We start from the raw sequence: 26,599 nt of genomic DNA on the forward strand, positions 1-26,599 counted from the left end.
TCTCTCTCGCACCTAAATAATCACCGCGTACTTGTACATACACTTACCGAGCCGGAATATTTCTATATACGTTGCTCAATGAAATAGTGTGAGAATGACGCTCATTGTTGGCCCGCGATGTGGCTTATTATTCAACTTCAAATATTTATTTAACTGATTACCGGCCGTGTGTGTATTTGCTCAGAGCTCGCGGTTATACGGTGCGTACAGACCGTAATGGACCCTTTTGTTCAGGTGAATGAGCATGTAAAGATGTATGGGTATTGATAGTTTGCCATTAAGCTAAGGAGATTTAATCGGCCGTAAAAAATGAGCCGGGGAATTTAACAAGCCGAAAATCATCGTCCACTCCGGCTCGAGGATTTTTTGTTTGCAATTTGCTTTTTGCAAAAAAATCTCAAGAGAACAATTAGTATTTAAATGGACGTGTCAACTGCCGACCGATTCTTCCAAAACTAGGCCATCAATAAATAAAAGGAGTTTGTCTTTCTCTCACACTCTGCACTCAGTCAGTGTCGGCGAAAAGATTGAGAAAGCCTTTGTGCAATTGATACCACCGGCCAAGCACAAGTGCATTTCTTTCTTCTCTCTCAGAACTTGTCCTCAGCCGCTATTATTCCATCTGGACTCACTCTCTCGAAGCCGAAAGTACATTTCACATTATGCAAAAACGTGAGGTTGCATAATTGAATTTCTCGTGCGCCGCTTGTATATGAAAGTAAGAAATCAGCCTGATTTGACAGATAGGTGGTTCCGATGAATATTTATTTGGCGCGCCTACCGCATGCAACCCGGCTAGCATTTCTGGAAAAACAAAGCCGGCGGCTTGATCGAATTTTAATTTACCTGTCAGCTGGCTGAGCAGCAGTTTTTCAAGCCGACACGCCGTCAGCCCGGCCACATACAGAGACCCGCACTCGAGTTTTGAAGAGCAGTCTTTTGAATAGCTAATTTTCATATTAAGCCAATAATTCATGGTGGATCGTGTTTTCTTTAAAATAGGAGTAGGCTTAAAATTATTAATATTTTATTTATTTCTATAAATTGAATTTTATCAAATAATTTTTACGAAATATATATTTTTATAAATAATATTTATTAAAACAATTGACCTAATTATTGGAATTTGATTTAATTACTTTATTTTACATGCAAAAGTGAGATGAATTTGAACAATTGTTTAGATAAAGTTACAAGAATATATTTTTACTAAATTATGAAAGGTATTCACTGTGACACTAATAACTCTTCTAATCAGTTACCTATAATATGCACATTTTGACTATTTCAAAGTTACTTCTCTGCTCCATTTCATAATAATATTCCATAATTCACAATAATATAATGTATAGGATATGATGTAAATAAATTTTTATCGCCTCTTTTCTAATTTGGAGCAAAATTATGTCACTTAAAAAATACTGGGCTGTCTGTTTCCATAGCCATTCATGTTCATAGAGCGCATAAGGTGAAAATCGAGCTGCCTCCGCCTTCTTTCTGTCTCTCATTGCAAAATAGATGTGCACCATCTGCGGCTAACAACCCCATTCCAACCCCTATCAGCGGGTTTATGGTGTTTTCACGGGTAATGGAGAACATAAATGTGGATTGCGAGCAGCGGGTGAGTGAGCAGCCGGTCGGGTTGGCTCGCCTCTCGCACCTTTCCTATCACCCCGACTTATACACAAATATTTCCTAATTAAAAGCAATTTTGCCGACTGTTTATTCAATACAGGTCGATACAGCACCGCTGCTAATTGCAAGTGATGTGCGGCACCCAATAAAAATTAATATGCAGTCGGAGGAGCTTCTCCTTCTAATCCAATTACACTCTGCCAGCCAGGTAGGTGTAATGGTAACTATTAATTTGCGAGAGAGGACGTAATAATGTTTCTAATCATCAAAATGGGCACACGTCCGCCCCAGGGTGCATAAATTCGCGGTATTAGGGAACGACCCTGCTCAATTAGCAATTCGCTAATTGGACCGTTTGTTTACAACAATGCAAATATTATACTGAATGAAAGGAGAGGAGAAGAAGAATCAATGCGCCGTAAAATTTTATTATCCACTCTAACGGTTCAAAAACAAAAAATGATGCACACAGAGAAGAGAAATTCGTGTGTGGTCAAGTCAGAAGCCAAACTCATCTGGAAGTACTTTTTTTTTTGTATATATGCCTCCCCTTTCAGGTCAAGCCTCACTCAACCCAAAACAAAAATTATTATTCATCTGAATTATGATTTTAAATTACTTTTTAATCAGAAGTTGAAGCTTTTCCAACCTAGTCGATGTCGATATAAAATTCTGAGCAAAAAGTAGTGTGGCCAAGTAGGTTAAGAGGCTTTTTATTGAAAATGCACTCTGTGTGCATTTCTCCTCCTTCACCCAACAATGAATTTATAAACCTCCCATTTGCCAAGCCCGGAGGAAAAACCCTGCCGTTTTTTCATCCTTGTTCTTTTTAGTCGCCAACCGTTCACGATTATGTATTATTCGGTGCAATGAAGGGCGTTCGATTTAATTATTCGCACCTTTCGATATACTCTGTGTAATTGTTATTTAATGGTTCTTTCACAAACGAAACAAAATGCCCAAGGTCGGAAATCTCATTTCGAATATATGTATCATTACACAGCGCACTACTACACTTGCCATACTTACTTGCATTATGTATTAAACACGCAGAGCCAAGGTAAATAATTATGAATTTCAAATTAGGTCTCAGGTTTTGTAGTCTAACAATGGGAACGGTTGTACTACACGGAATACAAAATTATACCTGATGCTTCTATTCTCTTTTCCACTTGCATTAGAGATGTTTCTTTATTTCACGGGCAAATGCACTGCGCTCTCAAGAGAAATAAATATACGAGTTTGATAATTGAATTTGAGCTCCTCAAATAAAAAATTGAGTCTTCCTCCGAGACGAGCCATTTTGTACAATGACATTGTATTAATTCGTCAGCCAGATTCACGGCGCAGATAATTTTCTATATACGAAAGTGAGGAAAGGAAGACAGAGAGCCCCATTATCGATGCTGCGCCACTAATGAGAGCAAGAAGTGCAGCGGCTCGTCGTTTCCCAGAAAACTGCGAGATCTCTCAATTTGCACATACGCGTTACGTCACACTTCGTCTTGTGCAGAGACGCGCGCAAAATATAGTAATAATAAATAGTCCGGCGTGCATATAGTGGGGCCATTCTTTTTCGTATATAAGTTCATTTGGCAGTGAGTCAGCGCTTTATTAATATGGATAGCAATAATGAGTGGAGGGACCTCTTTGAACTCGGTCGGTGAGGCTATCCGCATGTGAAAAGAAACCTCATCTCCCTCGCTGGCTGACCGACCAGCAACACAATGAAATAGGAGGAGTTTTGTATGCAAAAGCATGAGGCCTATGCTGATCACTACATTCATCTTGGCTGGAGAATTTGGCAGCCGGCCGGCAAAACATGCAGAGCCTCAAGCCGACGTGGAAATTTTATGCTCGGTGAAAGCCATAAAAAAGTATATAGATGCTTTAAGCAAGAAAATTCCAAAATTGCAAAACAAAATCCACTACAATTTAATTGGTAAAAGATAAATTTAAAAAAAAAAACTGTTAAACAAGATTCAACTTGAATATGTTTTTAATATTTGTATTGTTAAATATACATCATTGTCATGGTGCAATTAAAATAAACAAAAATAAATATATTGCAGTTTAAAATTCATAATTTTCTCTTTTAATCAAATTCATGTCAATATGAACATGAACCATCTGCAAAATTCAATCTCTGATTTAGAGTTAGATCTCAAGATAATTGCTTGTAATTGTTAAAGAATTTTAATTTAATCTTTGCTTACCGTGCAGCTGTAAATCTTAAGCTAACATCCAAGATCCCAGAGATCGTCATTTGTCAGAAATTCCTTATTATGCTTGTCTCCAATTAATTACAACAACATCTAATATGCACCGAGGGCAAGATTCATTCCTCAATTATAAAATCATCGGCTGGAAAATGTGACGTGTGATGGATTTATGGGACGCCGATCGATTTTCTACTCGGCGTGTGCAATTTCCACAAGTACACTTCAACGAAGCGTTCATAATTAATGCTGGCGCGCACGGGAAATTAATTAATAATTTAAATTAAAATTCAGCCAGAGTGAAAGTGGATGTATTATTTGTATGTGTTTATATACAAACTGGCCAGAGTGCATGATTATTTAATGTAGGTATTGTGGTTGCTCATATGTGTGGAGTTTCCTATAACTAACCCAACACAAAACCGGCGTCGAAAGGCCGCGTGCACCGCAGTTAATTATTTAAGAGGCGCTGCCGTTGTAATGAGAGTTGTTCCTGCCGTTTAGCCGAGCTGGGGATTCGTTGTGTGACGCGGAAGAGCTATGGAAATGCAGTCTCTCTCAGCTTTTAGTGCAGCTTGGGAGGATACACCTACCTAAAGATTTTCACGCATCGTTAAATTTATCCACAGAGAGCACAATGAGCGGAGGCGTTTGGAACCTGATTTTGTTTTGCTTGTGAAATGCACCAACGGAACTCCGGGAAAGGATTAAATTTAGAAATCGATGGGAAACAAACAATGCCACTTTTTATAACAAAGTGAAACAACGCAAGCGAAATCAAGGGGAAATGGTAAAATAAAATATTTAAATTTTAGTATTCTTATCTTTTTCAATGAAAAATATCTATTAATTGAGTTTAAACTAAAAAAAAAAAAAAAAAAAAGGTTTCCTGTAAAACACCAACTTTTGTAATTTTAAATTTAAAAGTGAATCTACTTTGATTTCACATTTCACACACTATACTTCTTGCATTTGGCACTGGGTGAGTCTTTCCACGAAAGCCAGACGATAAATCAGCCTTAAAAGGATATTGCATAAGCTCTGAATTGAAAATTAAACCGTCTCTCTCGGTGCTTTTTGTGCACGCGAAAAGTCCTGGCTGGGTGTTTGTATAATAAAATTCAACGAGGTAGGTCGAGTGGATATTTCAAAATAAACGTGAAAACCGTCGCAGAATGCACGAGTGCGATTGGCTGAGCTGATAAAAGCAGGCAGCTCGGAATAAATTTGCCTTGTTAGCCGCAACAAAAACAGCGTTGGCTTTTCATATTAAACTGCCATTGAGATGAATCTGCGCCGTTTGTTGCTCCATTCCTGGCCGGTGTAATGGCCAAATGAGCCGCCCTAAATAACTCGAGATAAGTTGGAAATGATGCGTAATTGGAATAAAAATAAAAGGGGCAAATAAATGAATTAATCCGAAGCGCGTTTCACTTTGTTGAGAACTGAAATTTCTCTTTCGCGGGAATTCAAACGTAAATATTGAGTGCCGGGCGTCGAATTCAATAAATCAGGCAGGCGCGGTGGCGCACAGCAGCTAATAAATAACTTTCATTCGAGGATAAATTCGAGCCCGGAGAAAGAGCGCTACTTACATAATGACGTGGGAATGAGCCGTACCTTTTATTCAGCGGCGCATTATCTGCTGCAGTATCAAGACACCATTAGATCCTACACGGCCGGGGAAAAAATAAGTGAGTGCGTCGTCGTATACGATGATGTACAGCAGCCGGAGAAAATGAGATATAATGACATTTCCATCCCATTAACTCGGCAGCATTCTTTTATTTTAAGCATTTTTTTTGTCCTCGCGGCACTCACTTATACCTTTCCTTAAAAATCTCCTCCTCGCCCAGTGATATAAATGAGTATATTTTTGGAGAGCATATTAAAACGCAGCATTTCTTATTATTCAACCGAATCAAAATTTCAGCAGCTCTCGAGTGCTCGAAGTGGATTTTTTTTAATTGGATACGTGTGTAGCGTGCTAAAAACGTGAGACGGAGCTTTAATGAAATTTCGCTTTTTGGCGAGACGTAATACGCAGGCAGCACAGACAGGAACGACAACCAAACGGGTGCATGAGCCCAATTGGAAAAAAGATCAATCCTTGGGGGTAAATGAAGTTTTTTTTACGTATCAGCAGTGGCCAAATTTAATTCATTTTATGATATATCTTGGATAACTTACATTTCACATAACTATATTTATTAATAATATATCATTAAGGCCAATTTCAATATAATTAATAATTTTGTTAATTTATTTTAGTCTCTTTCAAATTTCACACTAGATAGTTAAATTACATTTTTTCATGTTTAGCAATAAATCTTCCAAGGATTGTGGCATTTACATAATTTTGCGCAATTTAAAATCATTTAATAAACCAAATTTAAAAATCTAATTAGATTTAATATAAAAAAGTAATATTTCAACACTTTTTTTGATTAATATTTGAAAGAAATCTTCATCTTTTAAAGTTTTTAGTTAAATTTAATTGTTTCTATTATTTTGTATTCTGAAAAAAACTTCATTTACGTTAGAATTTTTAGATCGGCTTCTTTCCAGTGATTGATTTCGACACCTCTACCTCTAAATTTTTTCGCACGGTTTGCTTGTGAGCATGAAGATTCAAGAATGTATCACTGTGTACATACTTGTCTTGTTGGTGCGCAATAACAACCTGCGGAGAAAGTGCGCGCGAGAGAGAAAGAAACGTACAAAAACCAGACATTATTGATGCCTCATCGCAGGCGTTATTACAATAATAAACACGCAGCTGCAAAAGCCAATATTTTTTCGCACCTCTCTTGAAATTGCCTTTCTCGCGAGCAGGCACTCTGTATTTTAGCAATTTGCTGAGGGCCTCACGCTCAATCGACGCCCATCATCAGCATCTCTTTCGCCGAAAAATATTTGAATTTTCTCTTCCTCTCGTGCCAAATTTCTTTTCAGCCAAGCAGAGAGAGAAAAGCGGCATATTGCCTCGATTCAAAGGGAATATATGAAGATTGCCACCTCTAACGCTACCGTGCGCCGACGAAAACGGTCCTCTCATAAATCATCGAAACGGCTTTTGATATAAAAGTATAGAGGGAGGTTAAAGGACGAATATAATAATCATTTCCAGTCGGCCGGCCACAATGGCGGCATACGTCTCGAAATGTATTAATATTTATCCTGTTTTGACGTCGAGCCAAATTGAAAAATGATCCCCAGTTAATCCTGCAGCAGCGAAAAAAGATACACACGCAGATGCGTTGCCAATTAATGCGAGAGAGAGAAGAGGAATCTCGATTCATCTCTCGCGCCGCGCGGGGGCAAGTTGCCTTATAAGTTTAATGAGGATGGAGGAAAAAATTAGCGAGTGTGTGGAAACACGCCTCGTCTCGGCGGTCACGAGTGAGTAAATATATATAAAATCGGCGGTTTATATTGTGGCTCACTGGGCTTTGCTCTTTTTATGTCACGCCGCTGCTGTGTTCTTTAATTCGATACCCTTTTATATTTATTCAGATCGGCCGAAATCAGCCAATTAGGGTCAATACTCGAATGGGTAATGAGAGAAAGTATGTGCGCGCATATTATAAACAACAGCTGCTGTCGATTTTTTGAAAAGCGGTTCCAGACCAGAGAGATTCTTTCGTCGCCCCGCTGCGCCTTTGTGAATACTCACGATTTACAAATCGGATTCGGCAAAGTGTTTTGTAATCAAAAAGTAATTTTGCTATATCCGAGCTCGCGATCATTTGTTAATTTTGTGTATATCAAATATCTAGAGCTAATCGGGACCATGTGATATATCAAGTGAGTGACTTCGCTTTCCAATTGACCCGGGTCGACCTTCCTTTTCGTTTCTGCACATCCATAAGTCAGGTTAATGGCTGTTTATAATGAGTACGGCACCTCACCCAAAAGAGAAATGCCGCCGGTTCTTTCTCTCCAATAACGTATTGATTGGTGCCCATTATTAAATTGCATTATTTAATAATACCAACAACAACAAAGAAAGACGCCGGAAAAGATCTAAACAAATGACTCGGCAGTGCGAAAACAATCGCGAGTCATGCTCATAGAAATCGAAGGTGTTCCGCCGAACAATTATTGCCACAATGGGGCCGCAGCCGCGGGCACCTCCACCTCTTTAATTCCTGCTCGCGCCGCCGACGATCTTGATCCATCTCGATGCGAGAAAGTTGTGTTCGTCAGTCAATCAAAATTCAACAAAAAATATAAATGTACACCGTCGGGGTCACAGGTGGGGCCTGGCAAAGATGAACTTTGCGTTTCGCAAGGAGATGAGAAAATCGAAATTAACCTTATCCGAAACTGTTGCTTGTGTTGCCTAATGAGAGAGGAGATTGAATTTGCTCACTTCGCAAATTCCTTTCTTAAACTTGTAGTGCATGAAGTGGCTTACTTCAATAAGCCAAAAAATGTGTTTAAATAATATGTAAATTATTTAATGTTAGTGTAGATTGCAATGAGGTTATTTCGTTTGGATTAATAAATGATTAATGTAGCACAGAAGATTCGACAAATAATGCTTTTGTTAAACAATACTTTCCAATTTTATTTGGCTCTTCATGCTCAGCTGATGCTCAATATATTTTAATACATTTAATTACAAATTACATTTCGTTTATTTTTTTGATATTTCAAAGCTAGCAAAGATTTTTGGTGCTTTAATTAAATAAATTAAACTGAAAATATTAAATTGAAATAAATTATATTTATTTAAAATGAAACAAATTAATTCATAAATAAATATTATGTTAATTTTAGTGTTTTAAAAAATTTAAATTTGTTAAATATATGCATTATTTATTACGCATCAAAAAAGTATGTATGGTGGGTGTTGTGAGGACTGATTCGAAAAGAATCAGCCCCGGCAACAAATCAAACGCGCAAGGATCAAGATGCCCGATACCGATCGGCGACGACGAGAGCTCTGAAATCGCATTTTAATTAATTAATTAAGCAGTCTAATTTCCTGAAGGCGGCGCGTATAAATTATGCAGTGGTCGGTCGTTGTGTCGGTCCGTTGGTCGGCAGGGATCTCGATTCCATCTCTCGGGAGTAACTAACTAGCGGCGCGGCGGCGGCGGCATCACATTTTTATCTGCTTAAATATTCTACGCCATGCCCAAGTCGGCCGTGTCACAGCCAGATGCTGCCGCTTGTTGTGTGTTGTAGGAGCTTTTTGAGAGATGCTGCTTGTTTCAGGTATCTTTCGTGTAAATTAGATATGCGCGATGAAGAGACCCGCCATGCATAATATTAAGAGTGATGAGAGGACGAAGCGAACGTGCAGGCCTCGGTTTTTCCTGCCCGCGCTCTTTTTGCGCGCTAATTAAATTAATAAAGATGGACGCGACTGGTTTTAATTTCGGCGTGTTATCCGGCTTGACTCTCCTCATTAGGCCGAAATTTGTCCCACCGCTTGCAAGAAGCATAAATCTTAACTGCGGGCTAAATTGAAAGTGACTTTCTATCCTTAATCCCAACTGTTTTATTATTAAATTGAAGTTTATTTGTCCACGGTTACAAAAAAAATTATTGAATAATAATTAATTTTGGACAAAAGGCAAAGGATAGCAAAGATTTTGCTAAAAAAAAACCTTTGAGATCAAAATATTGATTCATTTTTATTGAGTGTCAATTCACAGGTTTTGTTTTATCATAATAAATTATTAATTATCATTATCTAAATTCTGAATTTACAATATATATTTGTGTTGCAGGTCCTACGACACGTGAGAATGTCTCGAGAGGCGCCCCACTAGAGCAGCAGGAAATGCAGACAACGGGTCCCCTCCGGGTCCGCCGGACAACTGTGATACACCCAGCGAGGAAGATGGCCCTCGTTTTCAAGACTTGCATCGTCTACAGCATCCTAGTCCTTTCGGCGCGTCCGACCGTAGCTGATGAAGGTAAGGACCATTCTTTTTTTTAATAAGGGCTTCTCAAAATTTTTCCGCACGAACCTTGCAGCAAAGAGAATGTGCAATGCAAAATAATAACTATCAAAAGTAAAAATAATAGATAATATTAATTAGTTTTTATTTTAAAATCCTTGTATAACAAAATACATAATTACTTTTGATGTTTTTGAAATATATTATAATATTTAAAACATTTTACTGCAATTAATTTCACTTATTAAATATATGATATTTAACAATGTATATAAAATTATCGTTTTAACATTTATTATGAAAAGTCTTCATCACAAGCAATCAGAAGCAAAATATTTGTAATTTTAAATTTAAAAAAAAATATATATATATTTATTCTTACAATTAGTTACCTGATGAATTCGCATTAATAGTTACATTAATCCTACCATACTGCGTTCTTTGTTAATTATTTTATTAAGAAAATATTTTCATTTGTAGTACTCATTACAAATTTGTAAATTATTAATTAAACAGTGCCAAAAACACGCTGAAAGAACAATGAATTAATGTGCGGTTGGAGTATCTGGACCGAAAAACGCACGCAGTGCTGCGGTTTGCTCTCTACGCGGCAGAATAATAATAATCAGCTTAATAAGTCGGCGGGTACATACATGTATATATAATAAAATTTTACCTACAGGCCCATGAATGCGAAATCGCGGCGGAGGTCGGCCGGTGAAAATAATACCGCGTGTGGTGATGCGTTTTGTAAAATTTCTATTCCCACGAATAAAGCCGCTTTTTATTATACGCGAATTTTTTTGCGCACACACAAGGTAATTTGATAAGCCCACTTGTCTTCTTTTACCAATATATAGTTAAGAGTGGGGGAGTGAGCGAGTCTCTTTTATGTAAGGAAAAAGGGGTATAGCCCACGTCAAGCGGGTTCAGTCTGTCTTGTTTTCGGACAATATATAAATATATCCGAGCAGACGATGCAAATAGGCTTGATGCGATCCGAGATAGCGAATTATTATATTACTTTAATAATGACGCCGAAAAAAGGGTAAAACACCGACCGGCTGCAGCGGAGAACGAGTCTCTCGGTTGGAATTTATTTTATTGATTTCGCATCGGCATTTAAAATTATACACACACCTATGTACATCGGCGGGCCGGAGAAAAATTATAATCGGCGTGGTAATACAAACAAGGTTGTGGTGTGTGTTGGACTAACTCGCTCACTATTATATCATACGCCCTACACGACCGGCAAAAGGCAAAATGCTCGCTCTCTCGCTGGTCGCCCGTCCGTCCGAACGAAAGAGAGACGAGCAGGAGGTAGTTTACTACCGTTATAAGAAGCAGAGCGGCGCAAAGGTGGAAGGCATAAGTTTATTTCCAGATGAAGAAACGCGATAGCGAATACCAATAACCGTGCGCCTTTCAATATACTCGCACACAGGATCGCAACACCACCAGAACAAATAATAAAATGAGCTGCCGCTACATACATCTAGCCGCGCTCGGCCATAAATCGTGCGCGCTGCTGATGGAATTTGAACTCATTAAGAAATTCCCCGGATGGCTTTTTGCTCCGGTCATTAAAATGAGACCGTGCTGAATTAACTTTGATCTATTGTGCATCCACTTTTTAGCACAGAAATAAGAAATAGAAGCATAAATAAATTCCTCTCGGAAGACAGAAATCAATTCCAGTATAATTTGCAGGAAATTCCAAAGATTTTTTTAAATACTTTGGTCATAAAATTTTTTTCTACTGAAAAAAAACAAGGGAAAATTGAAGAAAATGTATCCTGTGAATATGAATAATATTTTTTGCAATATTCTTTTTAATTCAAACTGTTAATTTGCATCCAGCACACCAATAAGATATCTTTTTTATTAAATTTTTAGTTAATTCAATTGATTTTTATTAAAATTGTGTTCAAAATTCCTTTGAACTTACAAATTTCATAATTTAATGGAACGATTCAAAATTTTAATAAATGTAAATATTGCTCTCCAACATCAGCTTTTTTGCTGTGTCTATGTATACGAATTGAAAAGTTCACAATTTTAAAGTTTCACGCTCAACGAAACAACCGTACGATATGAACCCCATGCGCATCATCTTTTTTAGAAGCGTGATTTTCCGCATCTTGACAGCACATCTTATACATATATAGGCTCCTCTCTTTATTTCTTATAATATCGCAAGGAGAGAAAAATGAGGCGCGGTTCGACTTAATTTCGGCATTTTTCTTTCCTTTGGAAGCATTTTTGACACTTTCCAAATGATATGAAACGGCGCGGCGTCTCTCGCGCGAGCATATCTGACGGTCGCTCACCAAGTTAGGCGGGCGAAAAATGATGGATGGCGACTTGGAATCAATATTAAAATAACTCAATATCATCTTCGAACCGAGGAAACCAGTATGAGCAGCCGGCTTTTGCCTCGCCTCCCACTCTCCCTGTCGATTTTTTCCTGCCGCTCAAACGGGTTTCCTATGCCCGGCGCAATATTGATATGCATGCGAATATGACAATGAGTTATAATGGCCTTAATGGCTATTCTTCATCGCGTCGTAAAGTTTATGCCCACACGGCTCTCTGGCGATAGCGATCTACCGTTTTGAAATGACGGTGATGGACTCTTTAATAACAATATGTGTGCGTTTTTTACTAAATTAAACGCCATTGACGATCAAGCCGACTTTCACTAAAGTGCCAATTGGTAATTCTTCGGCGAGCACTTGACGTCTCCGGGCACACACGCCGTTTAGAATATTATTTCGCCTCAGCTGCCAGATCAAAGGTCGCGAGAGCCGAGTGAAAGTTTCTCAAGATTTTATTTTTTGCGAGGGTGGGCGCCTTTTCGGTTTCTTGCCCGGCCGAACGCCCATAGTGAACCGTTCCGATAATGAAAAATGAGGCAAAACCTCATGCCAGGTATGTTATGAAAATTGTAAGGCACAGATCACTTTTAATTTTATTTTAACATTTTAGTGGCAAACACGAATATTCAAAAATATAGCAAATTGTAACAAGCACATTGTAAATTAAACTAACGAATTATAATTTTTTTTTTTGGTATTGTTTTCCTATGATTATTTCAATTTAAAAATCCATTTCAGTTAGTAATCAATTCAGCGTTTGATTTGATTAACTTTTGATGATGTATCTGTCGGAGTGCTAAGCAAAAAATTAATTGGATCTCTGCTTGTTTGAAATCATTCCCAGTGGAAAAGTGTGGTTTTCAAAGCAGCATCGCTCTCTGTGTTTGGTGGATGTGATTTGAAAAATCGTCGAGCTCCTCCCTACAAAAGGAAAAACTTCCACAATGTAATAAGTTGCGAGTTATTTCAACTCTGTGCCTCCTCGCTTGTCGGCAAAGCCACTCGCTCTTTCGCCGCTTTTCCACCAATGATAATTCCGAATTCACTTTGATGTATTTTTAATTTCATTGTCTGTCATTTTAGAAAGCCTGTTTCATTTGATGCCGGGTGCGTTTTGGAGTGTTTAATCAGGATTATACATAAACGAGTATAATATTTTTTTCCTCTTTCGCCCGTAACGCAAAAATTATAACCTTTTGCAGCCGCGTGTGCATGTTTTATTCATGTGCAATATTAATTATGACTGCTTTTGATGCTCACAACACGCCATTACTCAAGGACACACGGGTAATAAGAGACGAAATCTCTTGAATTTTGACATTAATTACGGAAGACAAAAGCAATAGTTCATTTTTAATTCTCTGTGCGGCTGTAAATTACCTGTATTTTCCCGCAACTAATTGCTTTACGGTGGAGGGCGAGAGTGATTGTTAATCTGCCAAGATATGGCAGATTGTGACAGAAAACAAGATTAGTGCGCAGGATTTACTCTGGGAAAGATGCTTGAATTATATTTCAGAGGCTGCACATGCACTCTCTCTGGAGAGGTTCTCTCTCATCTCGGCCAAGCATGGCATAGGATTAGACTGCAGCTGAATTAATGCTCTTGTAACAGCTTCGTTCTTAATCACTTTGCATTAAATTCTGGTGCATATTCACATACCAAAGGCGTCGGACTAAGAGATTATGAGTTAGCAAGCGACCTGAATAATTTATGGCCATAGACAGAGCATCTCTCTCTAACATAAAAGACTGCTCACCTGCAGATCGAATTTTGATCTTCTCAGCCACTCTCTCGCCTGTTTTATGGCTAATTAGCATTATGTACATACCTCGCGCTTGCGTAATTCGATAAACGAATATCTTTACGAGCTGACTGAGAGGGCAAGAATAAATAAATATCTCCGGCGGACATCTGATGCTCGCATTGAAATAAATTACCACTTTGACAATTACACCGTAGGCGTCATTATTATATTGCATTACATATGCTGGAGTTAGTTTTGAAATAACCCTGTGCGGTTTATGATCGAGCGAGTAGCCACTGATGCAGATGAAGTCATTGTACGACCGAGGGTATTATTAATAATAACCCGATAATCAGAAGGCTATTGTCAGCAGTAAAAATGCAACTACTGCCATTATGGGTTTATTGTCGCGAAGGTACCGCTACTTGCAAGAATGTTCTCGGCACTTTACTCTTAAATTAATATTCCGTGTCAGCGTGAATGAATAAATTCTGCATTTTTTATTACGGTTGGTAAAAATTCAGAGTGCAGAGATTATTTTTATATTTCTTTTTATCTCGAACAAAACACGACTTGTAAATTAGCCGGTCGTGCAAAAATGAGAGTTTCGTCCACTTTTTCACCTCCTTTTGCGCAACGAATGTCCTCTCAGCCTAATTACTTGACCTCTAATTAGCAAGACGGTCTGCTTTATATTATAATGCAAAGGCGTGGCGGCGGAGGTAGCACGGCTTTTTATATGAAAAAGTGGTCTCAGACTTGCTTCTTCTCATTCGGCGAGTGATATTTTTAATGGGCGGTTTGTCAATTAAAATCATCGTTTTATTGCATGGGCCGGGTTTGTCCGCTCCTTAAAAGGATTTTAAAACGGTTAATTTATATTGCATCGATCTGTTGCTCCTTATATTTCGCAATCGCCTCTATTTTGATTCCATTTGGATATAGAACAAATTTATCCAGAAATCACAACGAGTTTGTATTTCAAAATCAAACATTTATTAAACACGTCCGTTGTTTACTTTAACCGGCAGCGCGTTGATTGCTCAGTTGTGCCAGGAATAAATTTTAAAATTTGCCTCCATCCACTCTCGCGGTTGGTGCTGATGAGTTATGAATTATTGAGGGCGACTAATTAATTACAGTAATACGCGCCGCCGACTGATAGTGCGACCGACATCATTTGAATATTTGATCCAGCTGACTATACGTACATGTATATGTATAATTATTTATTTTACCTGTGGGGATTAATTAAAATTCACATATAAATGCCTTTGGTGGCAGCACATGCACACACATCAAAGCCTAACGCGTTCGTTTGTTATTATTTGTGTTTCGGACCATCGCTTATTTATTTATTTATTTATCTGTGAATAAAACAAACACATGCTTCAGCAGAGAAACTAATTACGGCGCGCCGATTTAATTAAAAAGCCAGCTAGACTGCCGGAAAATATAAATACGAATTTATAAATAAATTAAATTTTCCTCGCTGCGAAAATATAATAAATCATCTCGGCACATTTCAATCCTCTTGGTTGTTTGTTTCTGTGCGCTTTTATACCATGATGTAGCAGATGGTCTTTAGTGATAAAGTTTTTACGTCATTAAGTCTACATTATGAGCGGGAATAAAGTTTGTTCTTAATATTTCCCGTGTTTTATTGCAGCGCCTCTATTTTTCTAGTTGAAAGCTCGGAGGCCAATGCACCTCTCTGACGGCTTATCGCGTTATGGATGGCGCGACATTTCATATTTTTGTTGTGTCTCCATCCCGGTGCGCTGGATATAGGATTCGAGCAATCAGATTAAAGTGTCACATCGCGTTTGTCTATTTCTTCGATATGCGAAATGAAAAAGGAGCTTCTGGAGTTGTCTATTTTTCGCAATATATTCTGACATCTCGGAACGAGTTAAAATTCCGCGAAAGTATACACGGAAAAGAAATAGTCACGTCTTCCGATATTGCTGAAGTGGCATCTTGCACGAGTGGCACATTTGTGACAGATTTCTATATTAAACTCGGAATGGCGACTAACAAGAAAATTTCTAACTCGCACGCAGCACTCTCTGGAAACAAATCTATTCCATCACGAACTTCAGCTTGATATATTTTGGTCAAAAAAATACAAATATAAATGTCTTTGAAGTGGAAAAATAATCTTTTTTTCTCGCGCATACAAAGACGGCAAATTTTTCTCACAAAAAATAAATATCAGTTGCATGTTTCTCGCCGCTCGAATGAATATAAACGCCATTTTTCTCCGCTTTATTCATCGGTATATATGACACGTTTACATAGCGGCGGTGGCAATTTGTCAGTCTCAAAATTCATGACAAGTTGTGAGAACGAAAATTATTACGGCGCACCGGAGGTGTACATTTCAAGGTGTGGAAATTCGAAATTTCATCAAGATAGCGCCGCGGTAAGGTGGAAAGAACGCAGCCAGCACGTGACGAAATGAGATTTTCCTGTGGCCAGAACAGCAATTTTTGCGCAGCGTCGGTTAATGACTCGCCAACATTAGCGCAGACCAAGTAAATTTCTATATAATAACCGTGTGAGCTTTGCTGGAAAGGATGTACCTGCTGGTGTGTGTGTTTGCCGTGAGTCGGCGCGGCTCAAAAAGAACCACGGAGAAAAAAGCAAGAGACGCGGCTGGCGAAAAAAAAGCGCACACCTTGCTTAATCCCTTTGTTATTAGAAATAACACAGTTTATTATCTTTGCATCAAGGAATTACAAGCGGGCGAACTGGTCGTCGGCACAAATTTAGCTGCATCATCATTGACAATCGGCGCGAAAGGCGACGAGAGAAGAAGAAGTGTATATTCATTAAATTAACGCCACAATTACGCCGATGAATTGAGACCATGGGTGGGTTTTTGCTCATTGTCTGAGACTGGGGGCTTTTTGCGCGACTCGCAGCCGCGGCAAATCCTGGATGCGAAATTATTTCTGCAGCTTTAATTACCAGACGAGAAAACGTTTCGTGCGCTCGCGAAATTGAATTAGTGTGACGAGAGGGAGAAGAACGCTTTGTCTTTGTGGATTGAGATCGACGAGATATATTCTCCAAATTGAAATTTAACAATCTATTTTTTTTTTATTCCCTGTGTTTGATAAATCAAGTTGATTTGTCGATATCATTTTTTATTGATTAATAAATTTTAAAAATGAACTTTAATAATTTTCTTTCCACTGAAAATTGGTTTCCTATTTTCCTATTCCAATGGCAATAAGAAATGTAATTAATTTTAAATCCTGCTCAAGATGGCACTAATATGAACATAACTATTTTATACTTTTAAACCATCGTGTTCATAAAAAATATTTCTTAAATAAAAAAAAATGCAAAGTTTTTAAAATTAAAAAATTAATTAATTAAATTCTGCCCGTCTTGAATAATTATACATTTTAAAAGAAGTAAAAAATTATCATAAATTGATAAAACAAAATATTAATAAAGAGCTTTGAAGTTTATTAAGAATTATTAATATACAAACTTAAAAAATGTTCATTAACATATTTTTTAAAAAATCCGCTTACATATTTACAATTTTTATACAGTGGGCAATGTCAAAATTAAAACAGTCGAGATTAATTATTCCAATTTTGGTATAGTGCTATTTAAAATGTGGATCGATATTTGCGACGTTGGTCAGAGAGCGTGGTGAATTTTGGCACAGGGGTTCCTGTGCTTTCAAATCTCGCCCCTGAAATCGCGCAGTTAGCGCTTTTTTTCATGAGCGTGTGCGATTTTTGCTCTCGGTAAAATGGCCGATGCTTTTGAATACATATCACGGTGGAGTGGCTGCTGTGCACGGCATAAAAGGCTGCTACTTATCCCCGAAAAAACAATGCTCTTCCACGTGAAAGCGCACAGCAGCCAGCGCGAATATAATACTCGCCAGCAGCCAGCCAGCTCCTCCCTTAAAGCAAGGAGATATAGCCACTTAGAAGGCTTAGGGTTCGATGCTGGTCGGTGCCCCCGTGCGCTGAAGGGTGAGCAATGTTCATGACTAACTAATTAAGCATGATGATTCAAGCAGAAGGGTGTCTGCGTAGCTCATGTGTCTGCACTTCGGTTGCACCCCCGCTTGAATTTTTCCTCTCGCTTTTTCCGAGGCGTGCCTGGTAATCTCTCGAAAGCCACGCTTGATCACTTTGGCAACTAACTTTTCTGTTAAACTTTGGCGACGAGAACGAACCTCGAGAAGTCGCCGAGTTTATTAGCAGAAAAATCTGGCCTGGCAAACGGCAGCTCGTACAACTTGATCTGTGACGACTGCTGCCCTGGATTTGCTGCTAATGACTCACAACTTTTCCAGCTGGAAGTTTTTTTTCTTCATTAATACAATTTTCCTCAAATTTTACAAAATATTACCTCTGAGAATATTGCAAAAATTCAATCGTGGAATTGTGAGGTCCTTTGGTTGCCAATATAAATTTTTTATTCACATTCAATCATTTTCCAGCACTTAAAAATATTGCTGGCGCGCTTTTTAATCGCGATTCGCAAATTCTCTCTCGCTCTCCCCTCTGGACGGATGAATGTTTTCATCACGTGCATGCTCACGTCTACTTAAACTGCAATTGCACTCAAGTGCACCTCATGCTCATGTATAGTATCATCGCAATCATCTCGTCGACGACGTTCTTGTGCAGACGCAAAGAGCGTGTGCATGTGTGTGTGTACTCGGCGGTACTTTCGCCGTCGCTTTTTTCCTCGGCTCCCCCACAGCATAATTTTTTACCCAGTCAGAGGTGCTTCAGCAGTTTTTGTGTATGTTTAAATGAAAGCGAACGCGGTCGTTGTCGAGCATTGAAAGGGAAAATGAACTGCAGTTGTGCCGATTCAAAATGCATTTCATTTAGCATGCCCCGCGTTTTATTCGTCAGGGACCTGTATGTGTGTTGGTTGATAGAAAGAGACATCATTCCAAGAAAACTCATCTGCCTGCGTGCATTCAAATGATCATGCTCCCCCAAGCATGGGAAAAACTGTCGCGCAAGTTGGGTAAAAAGACGCGTTCGCTTTCAAAATGATCTTGGGAACGCTCCTTTTTCATTACGTTTCATGAAACCAACAAGAGAAATGCTGACAACACAGTTTTCTGTTTACTCTGTTGCAAATGTATTTTGTTAATTTCAAGACGATTTTTCCAGTAGAAAATTTTGCAATAAATACAACCAAAAATATTTACAGACGAGAAGATTTTTTTGCAAAAAAGGATAAATCGACAGAACTTTTTCATTTATTGAAATGACTAACTTTAAAGATGATTTTTATAAATGTATTTATCACCGATTAAAAAAATTTGACTGAAAAACAAAATTTTTGTACTTAACCAGAAAGGTAAAAATTTCAATGTTTAATTTAAAGCATTAAATTTTTTAAATCCGTTATTACAAAAAATTTCATGAATGAAATTGACGCATCATGCTTAGTCTTACTTCAAAATATAATAAAAGGTTGGAAAAAAAATTGCAAGCAAAAATGGCTTTTTGAACTTACATTTGAGACAAAGGTTCTCCTTTTTTTTCCGCTTGAAATAATTGTTGCAATATTCGTGTCAGGATCATTTTACTAGCGTGCCCATTTAAAAGCACTAAACAGCCCCAGATGCAGTAAAGTGGGCAGCCTTATTTATTTTTTTAATTAAACTCAGGAGCTGCTGCCTCTTTTATTATTCTCCCTGCTTTTTCGCAACACGGAATTCGGCGGATGTGTTGAATTGCGCAAAGTGGTATTTAACACGGCCGTTTACATGCACATTTCGCCTGCTTATTGCCCCTGCTTGAGACGGAGAGCAAAAGAGCCCGCAGCCAAGTCGGCGTGCGGAATGAAAGTTTTGCTGCCTTTTCCGTGCGATATTACAAGCCGAGGAAAGAACTCGCCGCCAAATTGGAAGCGGGAGGTGTGCGGCAAACGTCTCTCGGCAAATCTCTCGCTGCAGAAGAAGAAAAATATAAGAGAAGGGAAAAATTCGTCTTGGGTCTCCTCACGTGTTCACCGTTGGGGGTGCGATTTTTTATTTCACCCCAAGGTGCCATTGTCTGCATTGTTCAAAACGCCACAGAGACGCAACGTTAAAAATAAACAAGAGAATTCGCTGAACGTGCGCGCGGAGGGAAAATGCATTGCAAATTTTCCGCACTTCAATTTTCATAATTCACATATGGGCGCTGATTATCACAATGGATTCTGTGTATATTGATCGTCATTATTCAGTTGAAAACAAAGGGATGACGCGAGATAATTATGCGCACATATAAAACGATGAAAACGCGTTCTGATCATCCGCAGTCAATAGAAGTCGACCGCTTTTTGCTTTATTGAACACAGAACAATTAAATTTCTGTTGGTATAAATAAACCTGCTGACAATTCATTTTAATATATTAATATTGCAAATGGGGCCGTTATTATTATTAAAGTAATAGAGGCGGAGTGGGCTGGCTTACTGCGGTATAATTATAATAAAGAAATTATATGCGCAGGGTTTGTGTTACAACATGCAATTATCATTCATCGACGCAGAAAGTTTTATTACATTTTATTACTTTGCGATGAATAATTTTTTGGGCATAAATCGGCATTAAAATTTTATCGTCGCGGCCGATAGTGATCTCGGGGGGCAATTAGCGATGCACTTGTGTAAAATGCGCCGCTCTCTCTCAATTTATATCTCGTCGGCGGGCGCGCTCTTTCTTGTAATTGCAGCACCGGGAGTTTGTCTTCATTGTCGGGGGCAGTTTGCGCCTGAGAATATCGAGCGTAATTATTATTAATTGCACACTTGCAGCGGCAATTACGGCCGTCGTGTGTTATTATTATAATATAGTTGTCGCCTCGGAGGTGCAAGAAGTTGTGATTTATTTTACGACGAGCTCAAATTGATTTTGTAACAGGCAGCGCAATGAAAACATCAAACTGCAATTTCACGGCTCTCATTGCATTGTATTTTTTATTTATTTATTTGTGCTGAAATGATTTTGATATTGAATTTGAATTGGTTGTCTGGGTGAGTCCAATCTTTGTTCGATCTCCAGACGTAAATTGCCGATAGATTTTTTTCCAGAGTAAATAGCAACACGGCCAGACTAGCTGACTGATGTGATTATTCACGTTGGCAAAAAAAGAACGACATTGCGAATAAAATTTTATTCACGGCTGGATGAATAATATTTTTTGTGCCGGTTGCCTACACGTAAGGGGCGTTTGGCTTCGTAGAGTAAAAATTATCAGCGCTCGGGAGTGCGAGAGAGACAAATTGTGGCCATAAACCAGCAAGCAAATAATCCCCTCCTTTTAAATGTCACTGCAGATTTCGGACGCCGTACGATTTTTTACACGCGCCACTCCACTCACTCGATAAATAGTCGGAGGCAGACATAGCTGATGGTGATTCCATTATCCAATATATCAGTTTTTTATCTATCCAGACAATAATTGCTACAGTCACACTTAATGGTGGGCACATATTTCTCAACTCGTCTGTTCCCTACATTGGTGCAATCAAACCGTTTTATCACCCCAAATGCATAACATCTGAATTGAAGGGAAAAGGAGCAGAGAATTGAAGGGGAGAATATTTTTGCTATAGCTGAATTTGCGAATTCTGGTTGGAAAAATTACTAAAGAAATTTAAAGATTAAATAATTTGTTCACCTCTTGATCTTTTGCCAAGCTTTTTTTTCAGTGAAATTTTAACAAAAATAATAGAACAGATTGGAAAAATTAATTCTAAAAATATATTACAGTAGAGGATGAATTTAAAATACTATAAAATCGGTTGTTTTCATAATTTTTTGCCTGCTATATAATCGATTTCAATTTTTTATGCACTGCCTACACCTTTCCTTCCCAATACAAAAGGGAGATTCGATTCAAGTGTGGATGAATAATTTTTCTCTCCCTTTTTGTGTGATTAAAAGGTCGAAGGCCCCTGTATTTCATTCAATTCGAAATCAAGAGGTCAAATTTCGGCTAAGCCTTTCAGCCTTTTGTGCGGCCAATTTTTCCGCTCCACACGCGCAGCTCGGCACAAAAGAAGTGGTGCCAATTTTTTCAGCTGGTGAAAGGCGAAGGGGGCGAAAACCGAATTTTTCGATTGTGGGCCACAAAAGGGATCGGCGAAATTTATTTAAATCTCGCTCTTGCGTGTTTGTTCAGGGAAGAAAAGCAGGCAGCGCAATGAAATTTTCTCCGTTTCGAACAGCAGCAGTTGAGGTTTTGAATAGCACAGCCGCCGCATCGACGAGTTTTATGCAGGCTGGCCGCCGCCGCCGCCGAACCTACTGTTTCCTCTTTTGTTTTTGAAGGGCACTCGTGTGCACGCTAATGGGGCTATTTCACTGCTTCTTTTCCCCGCTGCTCGTGTGGAGTATTAGCTCTATTACAAACAATGCACGCGGCGGGCGAAGCAGCGGCGGAACGCAGCGTGAATCGGAAAAAAAATAAAATGCAGAGTAAATAGGAATTGTAAATGATCGGCTGCGAAACGCATGCATTGATCAGCAAAAAGGGAGTGATGAAAAAATTAGCCCTTAACAGCGAGCAGAGCATGGAAAGTTATTTAAGGATGCGTGTGGGGTGCGTGTGCCGATGGGGATTAGCACAATGGTCGCGAGCAAGGATGTGGCGGCAGCAGCACTCTCCCGCGAGAGAGAGAGGAGGTCTTTGTGCCCCGCGACAAATAAATTTTATTTGCACTTACTTAAAACACATTAATTCACTCGGCACTGAACTACCACGCTCTGCGCCACGAGATTTATGCGCTCGCCGAGTTTAATAGACGCGATAAATCTTCACCGGCACATTAAAAAGTTTGAAATTTTCATTAGTGTGGGAACTGCGTCGACGAGACGGAGCGGACAGCCGATCTAGAGGAGTGAGTGGTTTCGGAAGTGAATGGCATGAAAAAAAACCAAAAGCTTTTAATAGGAAGGGCGATTTATGCAACCTGCATGTGCAGCGTGCGTGCATCCGAGAGATTTTGCATACGCTGCAGGGGCTCTCAATGCAGATGGCAAATAACATAATATCTAACGAAATATACTTTTTACGTGTTTAAAAGTGAATAAAGTTAATAGTTGGATTGAATATTATTTAGTTGGTTTATTAATTCTACTATCATTTTTTTAAGACCAAATTTCCTCGTGTTGATTTATTTTATCCATTTTCATTGACATAACATAAGGCAAATAGAATACTTATATAATTTTTTACAAAAGTCTTACCATAAAAAAAAATAGGAATAATTACCTCTACAAATAAAATTATTGATTTTAAAAATGGGTTTATTCATGAAAAAAATAATTAAAAAAATATAAAATTAAATTTTTGAAGGAAATATTAAAAGTTAAAAAATTTAATACAAATTAATTACTATTTTTTCTTATTTTCTTACTACAAAACTATAAACAAAAATAAATATCACCTTGCCACTCGCCCCCCTTATTTACGGCGCCATTGAAGTCTGGAGAGCCTGAATGTATCCTGGACCCGAAACTTAACACAAAGAATGGAATTCCGTCTGCGCGCATTAGAATGCAAAGTAATTCTCCTCTCCAGGTACCGTTCGTATATACGTATAAGCTGTACACGCACACATACTTTTGTGCCAACTTTATATATTTACACTGTATATAAATAATTCCGAGCGGGGCTCTCGGTATTTAAGGCACGAGAGAGTGATTGCAAAAAATAAATCACGTGTGCGTTTCTCATTTCAACTTGCCGCTGCTTTGTAAAAATAAAAAATAAAAATAATATATATTTGACCCGTGAATAGCAATAATAATAGCAATAATAAAAGACCCTTGTGGCAGGCATTGTTTGATGGCGGCGGCGCGCAAGCAAGAGGGCCGGCAAGCAGCAGTCTGGCTCATTCAAATCAGACGAGGTCGGAGGTTCACAATGAAAATCACAAGCCCTGTGCTCGATGGCGATAATTACTCGAGTCTGCGGCGCGGATATCTTGTTTTCGCAGCTCTATATATTGTGAAAAAAAAATTGAGAAGGAACATTTTTGTGCAATTTTTTCTTGATTAAAATCGAGACAAAAAAAAACATTTACTTTTTAATTTCGGGAAAAACAAAGCCGACCTTGAGAGACCTTTTGCCTTTTTATGTATATATAGACGAGAGTTACTCCATTTCGTTTGGTTAAATTTGAGGCCGAGTTTAAACCTTAATTATCTTTTGTTTCGGTGCCCACCGCGCGCAGAGCATCTATACGTGCAACGCATTATAATGTATAATAATGATGTACACTCATCATCATTAAGCGGAAATGCAATCTTGCGCAGCTACTCGCTCGCTGCCGCCGTGGAAACAACTTCATAAACATAATTTGAACGTGCGCGCAATACACGTTAGAAAGGTCCGCGCGCGTTTAATGGACATCATTTGGACGAGAGAAAGAGCGGAGCATAATTTAGGAAGTCGATGATGACTTGGCGTGCCGGCTGCGCTCATCTTGTCATTCTCACGACCTCTCGCTCGGAATAGCTCGCAATCAAAGGTGCAGAACGAGAACATGCACTGTGTGAGAGCAAAATTGAATACAAAAATAATGACACAAACAAAATCTCACATTAAAATTGAATACAAAAAAATTTAAAAAAAAAGTGCGTGAATATTACACAATAATTATTACGTGTATCAAAGTTCTCGTTGTAAAACTGAGATTATTACAAATTTTTTAATTTTAAACTTTCTAACAACTTTACTAACAATTTTCAATATTTGCTCACTTTATTTCTAATTTTTTTAAATTAATTTTTATTTTCTTAATTGTTTTGAAGGCCGGTTATTTTTTAGCCTAATTGGGTGACCCTGGATCGAGTTAGAAAAAGTGTCGCCTCCCCCGGGTGCGCTCCCGCCGCCACCGGCTCACTCTTATATATTTTAACGATGCAGAATTGCTTCCTTTGTATAATATTTTGCATATGTAATACGGTCCTATGGCGGCTGTCGGGGCATATCAAAGGCTTCTCTGTGCTCGCCAAAAGGGAAGGGTTACGCGAGCGAACGCTGTGTACGCGAAAGAGAGAGATAGAGGAATACAAACGACGACACAGCAGTCGAGTGAGAGGAGGATGGGCAAAATGGTCGGTCGCGTTACATTCTAGTTGCACAAGATAATGTGCGCCGCGCTCTCTACTTTCTGCACAAAGCCCGTCCAACTTTTGCTCTTTCATGCATCAACGTCATAATTGGTTACCGTTTAATCGATACAAGCGTCTGGCTGCTGCTTTTTGCCTCTCACACGTTGACACCAATGAGACGTTCTTCCAATTAATTATCGCAAAAATGAATGCCTGCAAGTATGATTATTTGTAAGTGAATAGAGGGCTTTCAGCAGCTCAGGTTTTCACGGTCTGGAGATTTGTTATTCAAATAAAGTGAATGCGATGTGTCGTCCGCGTGATTCATACAAAATGGGCGACTTATTTGAAGCTCGGCGAATGCATTATGCATGTACCACGAGTCGCAAATGGAAAATTAATTAACTATACTCGTATGCAGGCAGCCAGCCAAGTTTACTTTTGAATCGACACTTTATTCACTCGGTTTAAAACGAAAAGCATATTCACTATTTTGCCATTCAAGTTTCAGCTCAGGCCTAGTTGTAAATTAGTGCATAATTAAATATTCATCATCAAAGTATAACTACCAGAGTATAAATTACTGAATCATTACATGAATGAGGATAACGAAAGCAAAGTAAATTATTACAAGCATCAAAGAGATATAATTATACTGATTTAAATTTTTTTTTAATTCTATAGAAAATTTTTAATTAATGGCAAAAATAATCAGAGAAGTTGAAAATTGAATCTTACACGGTATATGTCTGACATAAAGGTAAAATTTAATTTATTAACGAGATATATAATTGTTTGAATTTTTCCTACATGGATTTATAATACCGAGCTTTCTCTACAGTTAAAATGCAATTCAGTAGAGTTGCCAAAGGGAGCTAAATTAATTTATCGGAGGATATTCTCGGCCCAATCTCCCCACTTAAGCTAAATATCCTATTCCGATAAATTCTCCAGGACAAAGCCATTCTTCTTTCCTTCTCATCATACGTTACATCATCAGCATTATTAGACGAGAATGCACCGGTAGAGACAAAGGGTGCTTCGTGCACACGTTTGCATATTATGGCTTGCGGCCATTAGAGCAGAGACGTGCGCGCAGTAATTGGACCTTAAGTCCTCCGCCGCAGCCGCGAAGCACCACCGTGCCCCGGCCTCCTAATGACAAGGATGGGCGTCTTTTGCATCATACTAGCCTCTCTTTGTGGCAGGTACAGTACTTGCATGCATAGACAAGGCACGCATAGAGAATGCCAATAATAACGCGCACAGTCTCTTATTTTCAACGAGATGAGAGAAGCGAGACGGAGCACAAAGGGGTGGATAATGAAATTTCAGCATCCGACTGCACGCACTGCTTTTCGCACAGGGGTGTACTTTGTGCGGCGAACTGCATTGCACGCTTGGCTATTTTTCGGGCGCCGCCGGCGAATCGCTCTGTACGGTTCCGCGCAAATTGGATTTTTGGAGGGATGATGGAAATTTGTTGATTTTAATTTCCCCAAAGAGGGATGTTGTGACTCATCTGCAAGTTGGATTTTCTCTCTGAAGGGGAAATTTTGCTTACTAAATTGATATTTAAATA

At 38.6% G+C, this 26,599-nt stretch overlaps 1 protein-coding gene across 3 annotated transcripts in view; it reads left to right on the forward strand.

Moving 5' to 3' along the window:
• The window catches only part of LOC132202997 (ephrin type-A receptor 4-A), a 127,202-nt gene that overhangs the window by 50,055 nt on the left and 50,548 nt on the right, over positions 1–26,599 (forward strand). For all 3 annotated transcript variants that reach the window (XM_059630402.1, XM_059630403.1, XM_059630404.1), the window contains exon 2: positions 9,599–9,787. In XM_059630402.1, coding sequence (XP_059486385.1) covers positions 9,652–9,787 — 136 coding nt within the window. In that variant the 5' untranslated portion in view covers positions 9,599–9,651. The remainder of the gene's footprint in view (positions 1–9,598; positions 9,788–26,599) is intronic.

Source organism: Neocloeon triangulifer, unplaced genomic scaffold, assembly GCF_031216515.1.
Source record: "Neocloeon triangulifer isolate White Clay Creek 2 clone unplaced genomic scaffold, ASM3121651v1 ptg000017l, whole genome shotgun sequence".
NCBI lineage: Eukaryota > Metazoa > Arthropoda > Insecta > Ephemeroptera > Baetidae > Neocloeon > Neocloeon triangulifer.